Source organism: Phodopus roborovskii, unplaced genomic scaffold, assembly GCF_943737965.1.
Source record: "Phodopus roborovskii unplaced genomic scaffold, PHOROB, whole genome shotgun sequence".
NCBI lineage: Eukaryota > Metazoa > Chordata > Mammalia > Rodentia > Cricetidae > Phodopus > Phodopus roborovskii.
In genome coordinates, this window is record NW_026126442.1 from 3649304 (window position 1) to 3669301 (window position 19998).

Sequence of the window (19998 nt, forward strand, 5' to 3'; positions counted from 1 at the left end):
GCCTCTAGGAAATGGACCGTGTTGTTTGCTGCATATAAAAGAACAGAACCAGTTGATAGCCAGAATCACTTTGTGGGGCTTGTTAATTGCAGAGAAATTAAAAAGAAATAGGTGGACCTACAGGATCAGTAGACAGAGATGTACCTTGTGGGTTTACCTAGAAGACAGAGCACGGTTCGGAGTCACAAGGGATTACAGACGCACGCTCACCTCCGACAATCCAATACTTTTGTTTTTTGTTTTTTTTTTCCTGCTATGCTGGAGTAATATTTCTACAGGTTTTTTTTTTGTCTGTATACATTATGTACAGTTAATTATCTCTTTCCCTTTGAAAAATTAATGTGATATTTTAAATAAAATTTGGTTTTGGTGAAATCAAAAAAGCAAGGAAATACTGGTTAACACACAGTGAGTGACAACATGGAGTTTTAGTGCTTAAACAGAGAATGACGTCAACTTGACCTGTGATATGTTGACATTTTTTTCACCCTTAAAAGCTACAGAACCTCCGTAGCCTCTCTTTGAGGGAGGGGAAGGGAGAGCTATGCTAAGTGAATTAGGGTGTTTTGAAATGTTGGCGATGGTATTTCCCATGGGCCCTTTCATCACAGCCTGGTGGTTGACAGCAGTGTGTTCCTGACTGCTGTGGTCTGGGAAGAGATTATTGCCTGCTCGTTGAAGCTGCCGGTAGGATTCTTTAGGGGGTGAGCGAGCCGCTCAGGTGTGCAGATGCCCCTGAACGGTGCCATTCAGGCAAAGAACCAACCTGTCTAGGAATGTCAGAAGAGTCCTGAGCCTCCCTCCTGCTGGGCTATCCCTGGGTAGGGGGCCTTGCTGAAGCTTCTCTGGGCCACACTGCACCCCCAGCTAGTGGGAGGGCTGAAGGTCATAGTCACACTGATACCTCACAGGTCAGGGCTGCTTCACAGTGCAAAGCTCTCCTGGATGAGCTGAGTGTCCATCCCCAGAGTGGACCCTGTGAGGTAGGCAGGATGTGGGTATTATCTCGACCCCAGTCTGTTACAGAGGGGAAACTGAGGCTCAGAGACACTGGTGACTTGCCCAAGGTCACGGAGGGAGTCTGAGGGGACTGAGGACTCAAATCCAGGTCTGACTCCCGGGTCGGTGCTCTTTGGGGTTCAATTACAAGGGAAGCATGATGTGAAGGATGAGAGACCCAGCCTGCTGACTGACCACCCCAGTGACACTTGCAGGGTCACTCATGGGCTGTGCTGGAGGGACCCTGAAAGGCTACCTTCTGGAAGCCGGGGAGCCCTGGGTCAGCAACTCTCTCTCCTGGAACACAGGGATGACTTTTAGCAGAATGCCCCTGATTCACTTTGGTCAGAAACAAAGTCAGTGGGGGGAAATATCCCAGCAGCCCTTGGGCCCTCATGGGAGAGGTTAAAGTGCACAATCTTTCTTTACCATGTTTTCTGGGAGCAGACATTCCATGATTAGCTCAGGTGGTTCCCCTTATTACCGGGAACCCTAAAATTGAACACAAGGACATGGCCAACATGGTGGGTGTATGACAGACTGTTGGTTGAATACTGCAGAGCTGTCTGCAGTGTGGTGCCCTGAATCCCCACAGTCCCCAGAACCGGTGTTATTGTGTTAATGTGTGGCATTTATCAGAGAGTAGTGATAAACATCTCTCTCCTGATCAATGTCCCTTGGGAGCATGCGCATCTGCCTGCTCTGGTCCCCTAGACCCAGGGCTGTGTCTGTCTACCCTTCCTGCTGACTCCCTGTTTCAGGGAGGTTGAGGTGGACTGGGTCAGTTGCTGGGGGACCTAGTGGCCCTGCTCACCTTCTTCCCCAGAGTGGAGAAGGGCTGGTGTGTGGGGGCAGGCATCGCCGATGACGTGTGTGCAGAGTGCAGAGGCCATTTCTGCAGAGCCCTTGCTCTGGCCACTTGGTGAGGATGGCTCGAGTCTGTGGCCTCTCTCCTTTGTCTAGAGTTTGATTTGTTTTTGCAAGTTTCAGACATCCCAACTCCTCTATGTTTGAAGACATCAAGGAGAAGTCATCGCCATTCCTCTCCCTCATGAGAGTAAGACCTTCACAGATAAGGCTCGATGTCGGCGCCGAGTCTATCTCTGCCTGAGCGCCATTCCAGCAGTAGTCTGGAGAAGCAGCAGAGTGTTCAACTTCTCACTGCTGTCAGTGTGCCAGTGGCAGGCGCCTTGACCCAGCATGATGCTGTCCCTGGGGAGGCCCCAGCCCCAGGCCTCCTACCCCTACAGGCCCGAGACCATGACTCGGAAAGAGGGTGGCACATGTCTGTGGCGGGGGCTGGCGGTAGGGCTGACACAGGGGCTGGCACAGCTGGCATCCACGCCTCCAATAGACGGGAGGTAGGCGTGGTGGAGGATTGGGAGCTGGAGAGAGAGGCGGCGCTGGATGCTGCAGGAAAGAAAGACAGGGTTAGTGAGGGATGGCTGCTCTCCTGAAAGCCCCTTGCCCCCTCTTTGGCTCCACTATTCTAAGTGTAGGAATCTGTGTCCCCTTAAATCCAAGATCTGTTGACTCATTTTTCTAAGCCTTCAGATGCGCAGCAGAAGCAGGCATTTGACGGGTTCGCAAATACCTACTGCGGCCCTGGGAATAGCCAGGAAAACTAGCAGGAACGAGATTGCATCTTGCCACCTCCCTATCCCCATGGTGGAGGCTTGCTGACTACTCTATCATGGCAGAATTATGAGGACCCAACCAGTGCTTCACACATAGGTACCACTCATCTTGAATTGCACAGGCCTCTGTGGGATATGGCTTCCCATCCCAGCCCCCCAGCTTTCAATCCCAGACTTCCCAGCTGCCTGTTCCCTCCTCCCTGCCTTCTGCCACTGCTGTACCCAGTGGCCCATCCCTCCCAGCAGGCTCCTTTCTGGCCTTTCAGCTTCTTTAGTGATTAACCCTGCCATCCTATTACTGGAAAGTCACAGAAGGGGGCAGATGCACCATGCTGTGGCCCCTAAAGTCTCTCCAAATGCTCTGGATGAATCTTCTGTCTTTTCTCCCCCAAGTCCTGCCCTCTGGTGGCTCATTTCTGACAACCCACCCTGGTTCTCCTTGTGTTTTTGCATTTATGTGTCCCACCTGGAAAATGACTCCTCTGGAACTCATGACCCAGATTAAGTACCATCCTCTTTGTGCTACCTTCTCTGGGAGCGAATCCCTTCCTTGGCAAAGTCCCCGGAACTCTTGGAAGGAAACCAGAAGCTGGAGAGGGCATGAGCTGGCAGTGGGAGGAGGCACACTTGAAGTTACTGATGGAGGAGGGATTAGAGGGGGAAAGGTAGCTGCCTTCTGGCTTCCTTCCCCTGGCCACACCCTAAGGTCTTAATGGCCTTCAAGACAGTAAGTAGCTATATTTATAGGGTGTTTATAGGAATAGCCCAAGGGATGCTTCCTGCACCCAGAGGCATTTTTTCTTTGCTGGGTTTCACATTGCAGTGCCTCTCAAGCTACATTCCAATATCTGGGTTCTCAGGTGCAAATCAAGGCAAATCAAACCGAGGTCCTCACAAAGAAAAGCAGGGAAAAAAAAAAAAAAAAAAAAAAAAAAAAAAAGGCATTGCTACCCCTGTTAAGAAGACAAAGAAAGACAGAACACTTCTGCAATTTGTTTAGAGAAATAACAGTGAAGCCGAGCAAGGGAGGCTGGGCCCTTGCTTCTGTGGAGTCAGGAGGGTGGCTTTGTGGCCCTCAATCCCAACAGAGTGTACTTCAGAGTTTACTCAGGGCCTGGAGGCTTCTGAGAAGTGTGGGCACATATGTACTGCTGGCGCCCAAGGACCTGTTGCTCAGGTTCTCAACATCCACAGAGGAGAGGGCTGGTTATTTTGTAGTTGTAATCCCATGCTGGGACTAGACTGGGGTCCAGGTGGGCAGAGGGGACATTCGGAATTCACAGAAAGAAAAGCTCCTGGGCTCTCTGCCTAGAGCAGAGACAATGGAGGGAGCCTGGGACCTAGTCACCTTCCTCTCTAATGGTTAAACTGTCTCATAGCTGAAGCTGCCTATCTTCTGCCCTTTGCCTCAGGGTTTCCCATAAACCCCAGATAGCCACCAGCTCACTGGAAAGGAAGTTGGCTCCTCCTCTCTTCAGTTTGGCCAAATTATAAACCAGTCCATTTTCTGTTACCTAATTTATATTTTTAAATTTCTTTTGGGATCCAGGGAAGCAAAGCTAGCAGCTTAGGGACCTCAGTTACCGATAACAACTTCATGCTGAAATTAAGTTAAATGTGTATGATGTCAGCCCTGATCATTTCTTAGGGCAAGATCTGTTGGTTGAGCATCCAAGAGAAAAGAGGAACTGAAGAATGCGCTTGGGTATGGGGAAAGGTGCCCATTCAAGTCCCCTGGGCAAGGTAGTCTGTCCAGGTGAGAGGGTGTACCCTATGTTTTGGGAGCCAAGGCATTCTCCTGTCTGCTATGATCCCATTCCTCTTCCCACAGTCAATACCCGATTGGCAGGAGCTCACCCAGCACCAGAACCTGAGTTCAGTCCGGGGGACTTGCAGGTTGCCTCTCTTTGGAGGTGATGGACTAGTAAGCTGTTATGGGTCCTGTAGCACTGGGAGGTGTTCTGAATGGCAAGCTGGCCACTCTTAGCATTTGCTGTGTTGAGAACCCATCTTGAAATTCCCTGTACACCAGGCTGGCCTCAAATTCACAGAGATCCGCCAGCTTCTGCCTCCCGACTGCTGGGACTAAAGGTGTGCACCACCACCACCCTGCCCTGGGATCTTTGTTTTGAACACTGCAGTGTTTCTAGCATCTGTTGTCTGACACTAACTTGTTTCAGTTATCATGCATATGCATTTTAAAAGGTTACAGTATGCACACAACAAAAGCAGTGTGCTCTGGTGGAGAGAATGGGGTTTAATGTTGGATAGTGCTGAATTCAAATCCTATTTCCTGTGCTCAGGTACTTGGTGAGCTTGTATGGGTCACCTCCTCCTTTTGGATATTAGTTTTGTCACCCGTAAGAGGAGCATTGTAATATGGTTGCAGTAGTGGATCACGCAGAGCTCAGATGAGATAATAGCTGTGGAGTTGTGGTGCATACCATACATAGCTATGCCGGGGCAATGTGCTTTGGGGCACCGTTCTCACAGAGAGACACCGTTCTCACAGAGAAGGTACTTACTGCTCTGGGGAGTTGATGTCTTCTATGGGGTCTTTGCATGTTCTAGAGGGCTCTGTTGTGTTCCACTGTAGCTGTGGGTTTTGATCGAGGTGATTTTTTAAAATGGCCTTTTCTCCATCTGTTGAAAACAGTAACACACACTTTGTCAAGTTAGTTTTTTTTTTTTTTTTTTTTTTTTTTTAAGAAATCAACCATAGGATGCTGTCCATGGAATAACAGAGTCTGTGATTCCTCGCCTTTCTTTGAGCCACGGTGTGTCCCTCAGCCCTTCTGGACCTAGGCGGTGAGCTGAGGAGCTGCCATCCATGGACAACAGCAGGGGGCTGGGGAAAGATGTGGCTAATGTGTCCTCTTTCAATTCAAGGAAAAAAAAAAGAAAAGAAAAAGGAAAGAAAAAGCAGGGTGGGAATCAAGTAGACTGATGTAGGCATAATGGTATAGTGAGAAAAGATAAAATTCTCTATGAACTAGTTACCTAAACTGTGTGTGGCCACAGGCAAAAGCCAAGTAAACCCCTCCTTGGGTTTCTAAAACATCTGGAGACATTAGAGAAATGTGACATCTGTACCGGGCCCAAGAGATTTGGGTTTGCTTGGCAGGAGAGACACATCAGCTCTTTCTTTCTTTTGTTTTTTTGCTGTCATGGGGGATGGTATAGGTATGTGATTTTTGCATTCATGTGAGTTGATCCACGTTATTCATGGGTTCTGCATTTGCAAACTCATTTACTTTCTCAAATGGTCTTGTCAGCTTGCAATCAATGCTCCAGATGCACTGTGGTTATATTTATTTATTTATTTATTTATTTATTTTCTGTTTTTGATGCCTCTGATGTGTGAGCAATTTTGAGTTGCTGTGTGAGTAATTTTGAGTTGCCTGGCCTGTATGCTCTGGCCCGAGGCAAGCCTCTTTTTGTGCAGCTCCTACACTGTTCTATCCTTGAAGTTGCTTTAGTGCTGCTTGATACATTTTTTTTTTTCTGTTGGCAACTTTCCTGTTTAAAATGGTCCCCAAGTGTAGTGCTGAGTGTTCTTGAACACAGGTATCAGGCAAGCTTCCATTACACACAAGCTATACTGTTGCTGGCCATTGCACAGTGACGCTGAATGTACAGTGTGTGCTAGCAAGGTGACATGTACAGAACAAAGCAAGACATGGATGGGTTGGCAAAAAGTGCCAGCCTGGGAAGAGCTCACAGGAGCCTGACCCTGTGCTTCCCCAGAGCACTGGTCCTTGTCACTCCTCACGGGGACCTTATAGAACATAGCTACACCAATGCCATGACTAACAAGTGTTGACGGTATAGCCCCAGTGCTGTGGTCTAAACGTGTCCTTTTAAGTTCACAGTTTTGTTTTTATTTATCTACTTGAAGTGGGATACCATTATGTTGTTCAAGCTGGTTTCCAATTGCTGGGTCCAAATGATCCCCCTGCCTCAGCCTCTGGGTTGCTAGAACTACAGGCACACAACTCTGAATATAACTAAGAGGTGAGTGAAGAGGTGGTGACTTCAGAAGCAAGCCCCTTAGGGAGGGTTTGGTGTCCTAAGGGGGCTCAAGGGACAGAGTTTCAGCCGTTCTGTCCCTTCTGCTTGTGAGGGCATTGTTCTCTTCCAGAGATGGAAATGGTCCAGGTGCCATCTCAGAAACCTCTTTAGACACTGAGCCTACCAATACTCTTGTTCTGGACTCTCTAGAGCCTCTAGAGCTACAAGAAAATGTGTTATGTTTATTCTCCTTCCTTTCTCCCTCCCTCTCTCCCTTTATTTCTCTTCCTCCTTCTTTGTGTGTGGTGTAGTCTGCTTATGATGTGTTTATATTGTGAGTGTCATTCCTTGAAATAAGGTCTGTCAGTGGCATGGGACTCACCAGGTATTCTACCCCCTCCCCATTCACCCTCACACTTGGCTTTTCATGTGGGTTCTGGAGATTAAATTCAGGTCCTTCAGGCACTTTACCAACTGGACTATATCCCCTGTCCCTATTTCAAGTTTGTGTTATTTGGTTAGTAGCACAAAATCTATGACACATAGACTGAATGCCAACAGCAGAAAGTGGGTCAGAACAATGTCTACTTCAAGCAGCTATATTTGAGAAGACCTTCCTTGCCTGTTTCCTTTCTTTTAAAATTAGACTATTCATTTTATTATGTGTGTGTTGAGTGTTTTGCCTGCGTGTACATCTGTGCGCCATGTGTATGCATGTTGCCCTCAGAGGTCAGAAGAGGGAGTTGGATCCTCTGAAGTTGGAATTAAGGATGGTTTTCAACCATCATAATAGAGCTGGGAAATCAAACAGGTCTTAACCACTGAGCCAGCTCTGCAGCCCCTTAGCTATTTGCTTAACAACATATAATTTTAAAAATCAGCATCTTCACCAGCTGTGGTTGTGCATGACTTTAATACCAGCACTCAGGGAGGCAGAGGCAGGTGGATCTCTGTGAGTTTGAGACCAACCTGGTCTATAAATCGAGTTCCAGGACAGCTAGAACTACAGAGAAAAACCCTGTCTTGAAAAAAAATCAAAACCCCAAACAAACGAAAACAAAAACAACAGCAGCAACAACAGCAAACTAAACCAACAAACCACCACAACAAATGAGCATCTTACTATACAGCCCAGGCTATCCTCTAACTCTCTCTCTGTCCTGGCTTCTGTTTTGTATTAAAGTGAAAAAAATAAAAGCCCCTTCTGGACCTTCTTAAGATCTTATCACTTGGTTTCTTCCAGTACTTTCTTGGCTTCACCTCTTATATTTAAATCCGTGTCCATCTGAGATTAACTTTTATGTTACAAAGTGAAGTACAAAGTGCCAAGGGCAGATCTACCGCTATTCTTTTCCACGTGATTACTCATGTATGCCAGGGAAGTTAATTGAAAACATTTCCCTCCACTAATCTGAAGTGCTTTCCTTTGTAAAATACTAGAAGTATTAGGACTGACTTTTATGGGGGTGGGGAGGTGGGGGTGGGGGCAGGGTCTCAATGTGCAGTTCTGGCTGGTATGGAACTCATTGTGTAGACCAGGCTGGACTCTCTAATTCACAAAGATCTGCCTGCTCTGCCTCCAGAGTGCTGGGATTAAAGGTGTGTACCACTATGTTTGACCCAGGAGCAATTTTTATTCTTTAAGCTTCTTTGGAACTATTTTAATTAAAATATTTCGTTACAATTAGCATTTTAGGTAAGGTGTGTGTGTGTGTGTGTGTGTGTGTGTGTGTGTGTGTGTGTGTACACACGTGTGCTGACTTCTAAAGCCTGCACATATTTATAATCCCAATACTTCCAGGTAGAGGCAGGAAGAACAGGAATTCAAGGTTATCCTTGGCTAACTACATTGAAAATTTCAGGCTAGCCTGGGCTACATGTGACCTTCTCTCAAAACTATTAATATAGATTCTTCTGTAGTAAGAACACCATAAGGGAAGGGGAGGGGGATGAAAAAAGGAAAATATGAGAATAAAAGAATCAAAATATTTTCATTGATTTAAACACAGATTTTGTGTGTGTCACTGGAGGTTAAACTCAGAGCCCAGATAGGCAAGTCCTCTATAGTGAGCTGCAGGCACATTCCCTAAAACAACTTGATAACAAATGATACATGTGTGCTCATAAAAGCCAAACAGCAGAGGAGTGTGTACATGAAAAGTAACAGAATGCTTGCCACTGTGCTCTGCAGTACCACGACTTCCCCATAACACACCTTTAGTGGCGCACACCTTTAGTTCCAGCACTCGGGAGGCAGAGGCAGGCGGATCTCTGTGAGTTTGAGGCCAGCCTGGTCTACAGAGTGAGTTCCAGGACAGGCTCCAAAGCAAAACAGAGAAACCCTGTCTCGAAAAACCAGACCAAAACAAAAAACCTGCACTTAGACAATACTCACACATAACTGTGTGGTAGTTTGAGTAGGTGTGGTCCTCAAAGCCTCAGGCGTCTGAGTGCTTGGCCCTATGGAGTGACAATATTAGGAGGTGTGTCCTCGTTGGAGGAAGTGTGTTACTGGGGGAGGTGGGATTTGAGGTTGTGTATGCTTGAGCTATGCTCAATGTGGCACACAGCCTTCTATTGCCTGTGGATCAAGATGTAGAATTCTCAGTTCCATCTCCAGCATCATGTCTGCTACCATGTCCCGCCATGATGATGAACTAAACCTCTGTAAGCCAGCCCCAATGTTTTTTTTTGTTTTGTTTTGTTTTTTAAAGAGTCACCGTGGTCATGGTGTCTTTTCACTGCAACCAACCAAAACCCTAAGATAGGCTGTATGTCTCTGTATGTGTATGTATACATCATAATGCTGGCTTCTTGCATTTGGAGATCTACCTCATAGCTTTTTAAAACGCTTGAAAGAGATTTTTTTATCTTAATGTGTATGTGTATGACTTTATGAGTTTATGTGCCTCATAGGCATGCAAATACCCAAGGAGGCCAGAAGAGGGCATTGAACCCCTGGAACTGGAGCTATAGCTGCTCAGTGTGGGTACTGTGAACCGAACCCAGGTCCTCTCAGGAGCTTAAGTGTTCTTAGCCATCAAGTTATCTCTCCAGCCCCTTTAATCCCTCCCACCATTGCTGGTGATGGAAACCAGGGCTTCAAACATGATAGCCACTCAGCTATCCCCCATTCCTTACCTTACTTATAAGTGGCTGTACACTGCTCTATTTCATAATTAATGAAATAACTTTAAATAATGTGCATGAATGTTGGTGGTAGTCTTTCTCACCTACCAGTCATGTATTTCCAAGGGTGGATGCCTGCTTGGGAAGCTGCTAACATTTTGTATTTGTGGAGGGCTAACACAGTCAAATGTCCTCTTCCAAACACCCACATTGGCTTTTGCTCACAAGTAGATAGCGTGGCCCATGTCATGGTGACCTACTCTTCTTACGTGGTTGGTAAGAGGGACATTTGTAGCAGAGCCATCTGACTGTTCTTTTCCTGCACACAGATGAGCTGCTTCATAAACTGTGAAATGCTGTTTGAAGAAGTAACCATAGTCATCTGAGGAACAGAGAGGGAAATAAGGCTTGTCCCTGTCAGAACACTGGGACATACCTGTTTACAAGTGGACATGGTGCCTGAGGGTGAGAAGTTGAAGCTCAGGGCAGGGATGTGAGGAGCAGACTTGGAACAGACTCAGAGCTGTAGGCAGGAGATGAGGGCCCAGTAGGCCAGCTCTGCCTGTGTGCCAGCCCCATGCTCTTGGAGCCTCACTTTCATAAACAGGGAAGGGTCCTACCTCTGGTCCCTGCCTCTTCTCACCTGAGCTCTCTGTGAAGTTGCCCAGGCTGAGGATGTCGTTGAGTTCTTGGTAGTGATTCTGCTTGATGTATGTGGTCTTCTCTGGTGTGTCTTGTAGCTGCATGGTGACTTCTTCCAAGTCTTTGTCCAGCTGGAAGACAAGGCTCCTGCTGAGACCAAGTCCCCAGCCCCAGTTTCTGCCACCCCCCTCCCAGGGTTCTGCCTTTGCATCTTTTTCCTTTGTTTGTTTGTTTTTGAGATAGGGTTTCTCTGTGTAGCCCTGGCTGTCCTGGAACTTGCTTTGTAGACCAGGGCAGCCTCCAACTCAGAGGTCTACTTGCCTCTGCCTCCAGAATACTAGGGCTAAAAGCGTGCACCACCACTGCCCAGCATGACCACTTTATCTTGATAATAACTTTGCTGCATTCACTCCAGCAGGAGCCTAGAGGAGATGGAGCAGGGCTATCTGGGCTTGAGCCTTGAGAGGGACCAAGCAAGCCCAGGAGGCAGGGCAAAGAACAGGGATAGGGGAACAGGCAGCGCAGGCTGCACTTTATGGCTTGTGAGTCGCAGTCTCTATTTGTAGCAGGAGGACATCTCAGTTCCTACCTCACAGGGAGGGTGGAGACTTGATGAGACGTGCATGGGGAGGTTAGCCTAGTGCCTGACACATAAAGAGGGGACTGTGAGCAATGTCATTATAGCTACCCCTCAGACCCTCAGCCAGGAGGCCTGAAGGCAGACCTCACAGGCATCTGAGGCCCATACTATCATAGGCTCCAGCCAGCTGGGGTCACCTGGGGGAGCTGAGCATGATGGGGCTCAGTCATGCCCAGGTTACAGAAGAATCAGGGCTAAGCCTGATGTGCAGTGGTGGGCAGTGGTAGCTGGAATGGATAGTGTGTATCCTACAATAGAACACAAAGGGAGCCATAGTAACTGTGAATTATTCTTCTGAGGTCAGGGCAAACTTGCTGCTTAATAAGTTTCTATATGAAAGAAAAAATACTTTTATTTGTGCTACACAGTGTTGAGGCTGGGAGTGGAGGATGGGTCCAATGGGAAGTCAGGCTGTGGCCCAATTGTAGGGCAAACAAAACTGCCCTGGGGCTCTGGGCAGCAGCTCAGACTTCCTGCAGTGGGAGATTACATTGCTGGAAGGGAAGTGAAGGGTTAACATGGTGCTATGCTATTGCTTGTTATAGATGTCCGATATTAAGACAGAACTAGCAATGGGCTCAGAGGGGCAAAAGCCACGGAGGCAGATGGGATGCTGTCTTAAAGCATTTCCGGTGCATGAACCGAATGTGTTGGCCTTCTCTATATGGTGGGGCTCTATGAGCCCTGTAGAGGTCACTGGATCTAGCAAATGAAGACACAGAAGTTTGAGTGGAATTCGAACCTCAGAGAGAGAAAGCCCTCTTTGCAGTTTAGGTATAGCCTGCACTTGGTATGGAGTATGCCCTTACTGAAAACATGATTAGTCATTTATTTGAAATTCAGATTTAACTGGGCATCCCATATCTAATCTAGCAACTGGCTTCTTCCCTGAAAGTGTCTATAAGAGGCTAAATTTTCCAGCATCCTCTTTGGTTAAGTGAGCTCATGAAAATTTTGGCAGCACAGGGAAGCAGAACTAAACTAAACTGTTTGTTGTTGTTGTTGTTGTTTTTGGCTATGTGTATGTCATTTCCTTAAGAGGTGATCCCTTGTGTGGGCTTTCTGTGTCTTCCCTTCCTGAGAACTCCATGCCTTCATCCTGCTGTGCCTGGGGAGTGGCAGGGAACAGGAGAGGAGGACCTTCACTCCACAAATGGTCCTGTTGGGACCCCTGTCCTAATGAGGTGAGGGAAATACACATTTTTTTTTTTTTTTTTAGACAGGGCCTCTCTCTATAGCCCTGGCTATCCTGGAACTCATTCTGTAGACCAGGGTGGCCTCAAACTCACAGAGTTCTACCTACCCCTACCTCCTAAGTGCTGGATCAAAGGCATGTGCCACTACGGCCTGGCTAACACACTTTCTTTGGGTTGTTTTCTTTTTTGAGATGGGCCCTTGCTATAGAGCCCAGGCTAGCCTCAAACTTGTGACTCTCCTTCCTTAGCCTCTCTTTGGGGTTACCTACTTTTAAAGCCTCTTTGTTGCTGTTACTTGCCTAGTATCCTAACCTGACTCAGCCCAGATGCAGATCTAGTCAGACCCCTGGCCTTAGACAGAAAGAGAGAGAGAGAGAGAGAGAGAGAGAGAGAGAGAGAGAGAGAGAGAGAGAGAGAGAGAGAGAGAGAGACAGAGAGACAGAGAGAGAGAGAGAGAGACAGAGAGAGAGAGAGAGAGGTGAGAGAGGGTTCCATTCCATCTGAGGGCATGGCTTAGTCATAAAGCACCCTAGCTATGGCGTCCCTGGCCTTTTCAAGAAGCAGTTCAGAACTTGGGGACAGGTTCACTGCAGCACAGCCTTTCTCTGGGGAAGCCTGTCCTTGTACCCTCTTTCCATGCTGTGTATCAGGGAGTTATGTGGGTCCTGAATGAAGATACTCCAAGGTATCCTCTTCGAACATATTTGGGATTGGGGACTGTTGAACCTTAGGAGTTCAGGCCACCTGGGCACTAGGTTTGGGTCAGATGTGATAAACTCCCTGCTGTCATGACCTAATGTGTTCTGGAGGAACTGTGGAACAGGGATAGCTTGGAGGCTAGGTAGAGGGGCCAGGACAGGAGGATGGGTGGCCCCCAGATGTGGACACACCTCTGTGATCTTCATCCGTAGGCGGTGGTTTTCTGACTGCAGTCCTTCTAGGCGCGACGTGCTTGCCTGGTTCACGCTGGTGACTGAAGTGGAGGTCTTTGAGTCTTCTTTCTTCTGGTTCTGTGTGAACTGGAATCTCCTGTTCTGGGTGGCTGCATCAGGGTTTGTCCTCAGAGTGATGAGCTGAAGGGATAGAGTTGGCTTGAAGTGAGACTCCTGCCATGTTCCCTGCTTCCCAACCATGTCCCTGTACCTGGTCCTACTTGTAGTCGTCCTGTGTCTATCTACCAAATGCTGGGATTACAGGCTTGTGGCACCACCCCTGGATTGGGAAGTTTGGATGGAAGATGGGGTTCTTGGGGTACTGGAAGAGCCCCCCCGAGTGCTGAGACACAGTTCAACATTGGGAATTATTATTCAACATTGGGCCCAGAGATCAATGAGATGCTGTCTCACAAAGCAGATGGAGCAAATGACTCACTCAGAGCTGGGCTTAGAGAACCTGACACACTTTTGAGGATGGAGAGTGTCAGAGAGCAGGCAGGGAAGTGGTGACACCGGCAGAGAAGGGAGATCTCAAAGTCAGCCCTGGTTGGATGAGTGTGCCTGGGGTGGAGGCACCCCAGGGACCCCAGGACCTCTTCTCTCCTTCTCTGCTGCTAACACTCCTATCTCAGGGGTGACTTTCCCCCACTGTCTCCTGCCCCTGAGTTCAGGCTGCATGGGTCTCTAAGAGGTTAAGGCCTCTTCATTCACTACTACAAAGGATAATGCTTGCAAAATATCTCTTTGAGCTGGTCTTCCAGATTGGTGTGTGTGACTGCTGGTGGTATGTGGGTGCTGCTCAATACAAAATCATGTGCTAACTTGAAGCTTGATGGGAGATGTCATTCTGTAAATATGTTTCTCTTATTGGTTAATGAATAAAGCACTGTTGGCCAATAGGAAAGCAAGATAGGCAGGACTAGGAGACAAGGAGGAGAGAGGAAGAAAAGTAGGAAGGGGATCCTCTCTCTGGTAAGATAGGCCACGTGGAAATACTTAGATTGATAGAAATGGGTTAATATTTAAGCCAGCTAGCCAATAAGAAACACTAGTAACAGGCTAACAGCTCTATATCTAATACAGCGTCTCTGTGTGTTATTTGGGGAAGCACAGCTGTGGGAAAACAACTTGTAATAGAAGCTTTGTATTTTTGTGTGATTAAAAAAAACTCAATTGTGTTAAGAAATTGGTTCTTGAGCATGAATGTTGCAGATGACATCATGTCACAATGTCAAAAGGATGGAAATGCTTTCACTGTAAAATGTAAGTGGACACTAAAAATGGTTGCTCCTTTTGACCCAATAACATCACTTCCAAGACTGTTTACAGCAGATAATTGGAAACAAGGAAAATGTGTTATGTAGAGAAAAACATTCTTTAAAAAAACTACAATAGGCCAGGCATTGGTGGCACATGCCTTTAATCCCAGAACTTGGGAGGCAGAGACGGGTGGATCTCTCTGAGTCTGAGGACAGCCTGGTCTACAGGCTGGTCCAGGACAGCCAAGGCTACACAGAGCTACACACAGGCAAGGCTACCCTGTTAAAAAACTATAATAATTGTAACATTCATCAATAAGGGATTGAGTGGACGTGAAAGCAATCAACCCACCCTCAGTGATGTAATGGGTGTGGGAAAGATGAAGGGTGGGACACTAAGTTAAAGAGGCAAAGGAACAGAATGCATGTGCTGTAGTTACATCTTGTCTCCAGGGGCAAGGCTTCTAGTCTTTCAAAAACGAAGACCAGGATGTTAGGAAGACTGCTCAGTGGTCAAGAGCACTCGTTGCCCTTACAGAGGACCTGGGGTTGATTCCCACCACCCACATGGCAGTTCACAACTACCTGTAACTCTAGACCCAGGGCTTCTAACCTCTGAAGGCACCAGTCATGCCTATGGTACACATACATACATACATGCAAAATAGTCATACACATAGAACAATAAGACAAATTAAAATAAATTAAAAAACAAACCAAAAATGAAGACCAAGGACTACTAAGAAGGGTCAGTAAGGAAAGGTGTCAGCCACCAAGTCTGATGGCTTGAGTTCGATCCCCAGGACCCACATGGTGGAAGGAGAGATCTGAGTCCAGGAGTATGTATGCCATGGTACTCATTCATCCCCTCCTCCCCTCACTAAAACAAACAAACAAACAAACAAACAAAAAATGTTATTTAAAAAGAACATCAGGAAACACATCAACAACACGAATACCAACGTAAACATTAATAGTTTGATAATTCAAGGGTGATGAGGGTTTGTAAAGTTTCTGGGGATCTTGTTCTTCTCTATTTTTGGTATGTTTTTTTTCCTGTGTGCATAGTCCTTTTTATTTTCATGCTTTGCCCACAGGTGTGGTGGGGTCTGCAATTCCCTTGTGATGGACAGGCAGAGACAGGTACCTTTGGCACAAACACCAGGCAGAGAGTGATGGTGCTGCAGAAGATGATGACCAGGGCCACGATGCAGAACTGCACGTTGGGCTGGTCCCGGGTCAGGAAGGAGACGGCAGCCCCAATGATGCACATGATCCCCACGTTGTACACACTCATCCCAATGTACTTGCTGTCATTGAGGGCAGGGATGCTTACGTTGCGTGTTTCCCATGCTAGGAAACATCCAAACAGCTGAAAAGGTGGGCAGAAAGGGGAGATTTCGTTACCAGGCACAGCCCCCTCACTGCTCATCAAACTGCAGCAACTTCAGGTTGCCACCAACTGCCTTCATGCGTGGCCCCAGTTGCACCCTGAGGAAATACAGACTTGGGGTGTGGCAGCCCCCAGTTCTCCTTCACATTCACAACTGGCTCCTGCAGAGACCATGGGGGAAGGAGCCTCAAATAAGGTCTCTGGAGAACACTGAGATACAGAGAGGAAAGACGGCAGCCACTCAGTACTGGAGTGGCAGGAGTGGACAGTGCTTACAGAAGTCCAGAAGAGTCCAGTCTAGGATTTTTCTAGCAGGCCAGGCAGGTGCCCTGTGACTCAACTTCTCTCGTCCCCACTGTGCAGAGACACCCGGAACACAGAGAGGTTTCCCATCCTCTCTAGAAGTGAAGTTGGCATATGGCAGATTCTGGACAATGCCCTGTAAGAGGGAGTGGGGTGCCCAAGGTCTGGGCTGTGCCCTTAGAGGGGAAGGAGTTGCATTTCTTCCTTCCTAACAGGTAGAGTGGATTGTGATGGGTGGTACTGCAGCATCCATCTTAGACTGTGTGGCATGGATGTAGGGGTGACAAGACCATGGGAGCCCTTATCTCAGCACCTCTGGAGCAGGTTTGCTAGGGAGAAACTGCCCATATCTTTAATTGTCATTATTTTCGGCTTCCTCTCATGTGCAGTTTTCTTCTAAGCAACACATCTCCCTACAGAAGTGAACAGGACAGAAGTAGACAGGGGAGAGGTCCAAGGGGGAAGCCTCAGCCCTCCCAGTGCTCTGAGGGAGGGAGGGTAGGTCACAGGGGCATCCACATCTGCACCCCTGGGTGGTAGTGAGGGAGGCAGAAGGGAGCCTTGAGACTCCTACAGGTGCAGGGTCCCGGGGCTTTCTCACCAATAACTTCTACTTGTTGCATTCCACATCTGTCACCACTGTGATGGCCTGCTTTCTGGGGGTGACTTAGTTTGGCATCACGGGGCAGAAGCCAGGTAGACGAGGATTTGGAATGACCTCTATGAGTCACTGGCCATGAGACTTTGAACACCCCTCTCACAGCCCCACATGCAGTGTCTGGGAGATGGGGTAACACTTGTCCCTCAGGGCCTCTGTTTGGGTGAGGTGAGGGGCTATGGTAGTTTGTGATTGGCCTCCATAATCTCATAGGGAGTGGCACTATTAGAACATGTGGTCTTGTTGGAAGAAGTATGTCACTATGGGGGTGGACTTTGAGGTCTTCTATGCTTAGAATACAGCCCAGTGTCTTGGTCGACTTCCTGTTGCCTGTAAGATGTAGCACTTTTAGCCCCAGCACATGCCTGCCTGCACTCTGCCATGCTTCCTGCCATGATGATAACGGACTGAACCTCTGAACTGTAAGTGAGCCGCCTCAATTATATGTTTTCCTTGTAAGAGTTGCCACAGTCATGGAGTCTCTGTCATGCAATAGACAGGAGACGGATGAGGAATCCTGAATGAGCTTCTCTGATGGATGGTACTTCACACTGCAATGGTGGCTTCCTCTTCCCACCCCAGTCCTTTTCTGTAAATGTGTCTCCTAGCAGCCTGATCTCTTATTTTTTTCTCATCTATTATTTTATTTGTTTACTTTTTTGAGACTGGGTTTTTCCTAGGCTGGCCTTGAATTCTCCATCCACTGCCTTGGTCTCCTGAGTGCTGGTTTAGCCATCTAGGCAGGGATGGAGGTATCTAAAGAGACATGCATGAGCCTCACTTTGGCTATGAGGCTATTGAAACCCTCAGGGAACTAGAATTCCTCCAGGAATCTCAGTAGGAAGAAGAGAAGGCCTGGCCAGCCTGAGAGGAACATTGCTAGTGAAAAGAGATTTGTAACTATCAGACAACGTACAGGAGAGGCAAGGATGGGCCAAGGGTGGGCAGGACCACACCTTGACCAGGACTGCTTAGGTGTGTATAACTTCTTAAACCTTAGCCTCCCCTCCAGACCTTGGAGATGGACTTAGAATGGGGTGGGATAGGGTGTCAGTGGATTTCTTTCTCCCTCTTCCCAATGTTTTCACACTGAAAAATTTCGCCTTTCTGCTTTTCATAAAGATCTGGCTGTTCTAATTGGTTTGTAGAGGATGTGGCTGATTGGGGCACAGGCTGTACCTCAAGTTCAGTAATACTGGGATTATAGCTTGTGTCCTCACACCGTGCTGCAGGTTCTTTCTCCAGCCTTGGAAGCAGACACTTGGGTGAGAGGAGGGAGCCATCGTCCCCTGGAAGCCTGCATTGCACAGGGTCTTCATGTATGACTCCTTCAGTCTCCAGAGGCCATCTCCTCTCAGACAAAACAGCACAGGATGGGCTAGATGCAGGGAACTGTCTGGGTGGGGCCCATGGTGGTGAGGGATAGGGCTTGGTGGGAGCCTGACCATAGTTCTGACCGGGCTGCACCAAACCAGCACGAGAGAGTTGTACAGCATAGACATGTTTGCAGATCTCTGAAGAGTGTCAGAGTCAGTAGGAAACAGTCATATGTTCTTAGATCTTCAAGGAGTGCCATGAGGACTCACAGATGCTGAACCGAGACTAAGAAGAACTTTCTGGCAACACAAGCCATCTGTAATCTGCAGTGGCCCTCACAAGTATATCCACACCCAGATCCGTGGAAGTGGTGAATGTGGCCTTACTGGTGGTGGTGTGTGGATGGGTAGGGGAGGGAGACTTTGGAGGTACAATTAAAGAATTTTTCCAGATCATCTAACTGGTCCCTAAATCCAGTGATAAGGATTAAGAGAGAAGAAGGGAAGGAGTTAGAGATAAGCCACCAATCACAAGTCAAGGACTGCCTGGAGCCATGCTCACTGGAAGAGTCCCGGAAGGGCTCTTCCTTACAGCCTGTAGAGGAAACACAGCTTTGCCCATCTCCTCTGGCTGTGGCAGGATCTAAGACCAGGACCCACAGAGACTAAGGGCGGAGTCACATGGGATGCTCTGTTTATTTTCATGTTGTGAAGGCCCCTAGGAGAGACAGGCCTGGCAAAGAAGTATCCCCAAACTCTGCCTCCTGCTTGGCACCTACCATGAGGAGCCCCTTGTAGGCGTAGACGATGCCGAGCCAGATGGTCATGTGGGTGTTTTCGCAGTGTTCCAGCAGTGGGCGGATGGAGATGTCCCGGCCTGCTGGGTCCGGCTGCATAAAGAGAAAACAAAAACCCCAGGGATGGACTGGCCATCTTCCAGCAGCAGAGTCACTTGCCAAAGGTCCCCTTTCCTCCCATACTCCACAACCAGTGACATATCGAGACATTTGCATTCCCATGGTGGAACGAAGGAACAAGCTAGCACCAACTGTGTTCTGCTTGATGGTTATAACTCAAGCCTGAACCCTGGGCCCGTGGCTTCTTCATACCTGCCCAACTTTAGACAGAGGTGCTAAGGGAAAGGGTGGTCAGTACTATGTCCCAAGGCTCTAATAAGGCCTTGAACCCTCCCGACAGAAATGAAGACTATTCTAAAGATCCTCGAGCCCCTTGTGTCTCTTGGTAACAAGGCACGCCAAGGAATTGGAATGCTCCCCAGGAATCCCACTGAAGTCTGCTGCCAGCCAGCTGGAGAGCTTGTCTCCAGAAAGACATTACTCATAGCTTATCAGACCACCTTGCAGGACAGACTGGAGCCTGAACAATGCTGGCGTTAGGATGGTCTGCACCACACCTTGACTAGAACCACTTTGTTCCTTCCTCCATGCCTTTCATGTGAGGACCCCAAGGATGGTTTGGGAGGAGCTCATGTGACCTCTTTGTCCCTCTCCCAGAGTGCTGGTGTTGAATAATCTCCCTCTTCTACTTTTTAAAAACTAGTGCTTGTTTAATTGCCTTATTAAGAATAAATGGCCAAACCTGGCTTATGGGGGCCATCAGGGCCCAGGCTGTGACTCTTAATTCTAGTAACGGTGTCAGCTTCAGCAGCACAGATATTAAAACTGGAATGGTACAGATGGGGTTAGCATGGCCCCTGTGCAACAATACTCAAATTCCTGAAGTGTTCCATATTTGTAGTGGGGAGCTATGGACTACTGAGGGCTTCTGGGAGACAGAGAGTTTTCTTTAAGGGAGTGGTCCCTAGTAGGTGGGCTATGTTCCAGTGGCTGGCTCCACACCCAGGAATGTATGGGCATCAC

The 19998-nt window shown here is 47.9% G+C and overlaps 1 protein-coding gene and 1 non-coding gene across 2 annotated transcripts in view; one reads left to right on the plus strand and one right to left on the minus strand.

Moving 5' to 3' along the window:
* Positions 1 to 759: 759 nt before the first annotated feature.
* Positions 760 to 19998, minus strand: part of Gabbr2 (gamma-aminobutyric acid type B receptor subunit 2) — a 335072-nt gene continuing 315833 nt past the window's right edge. The window contains exons 14-19 of the mRNA XM_051187733.1: positions 18898 to 19008; positions 15596 to 15820; positions 13145 to 13327; positions 10420 to 10549; positions 5162 to 5279; positions 760 to 2409 (exon numbers count right to left, since the gene is read on the minus strand). Of these exons, the coding sequence (XP_051043690.1) occupies positions 2244 to 2409; positions 5162 to 5279; positions 10420 to 10549; positions 13145 to 13327; positions 15596 to 15820; positions 18898 to 19008 (933 nt within the window). The 3' untranslated portion in view covers positions 760 to 2243. The remainder of the gene's footprint in view (positions 2410 to 5161; positions 5280 to 10419; positions 10550 to 13144; positions 13328 to 15595; positions 15821 to 18897; positions 19009 to 19998) is intronic.
* LOC127224650 (U6 spliceosomal RNA) lies at positions 19771 to 19874 on the plus strand. Its single transcript, XR_007834734.1, has one exon. It is a non-coding gene; the product is annotated as a U6 spliceosomal RNA (small nuclear RNA).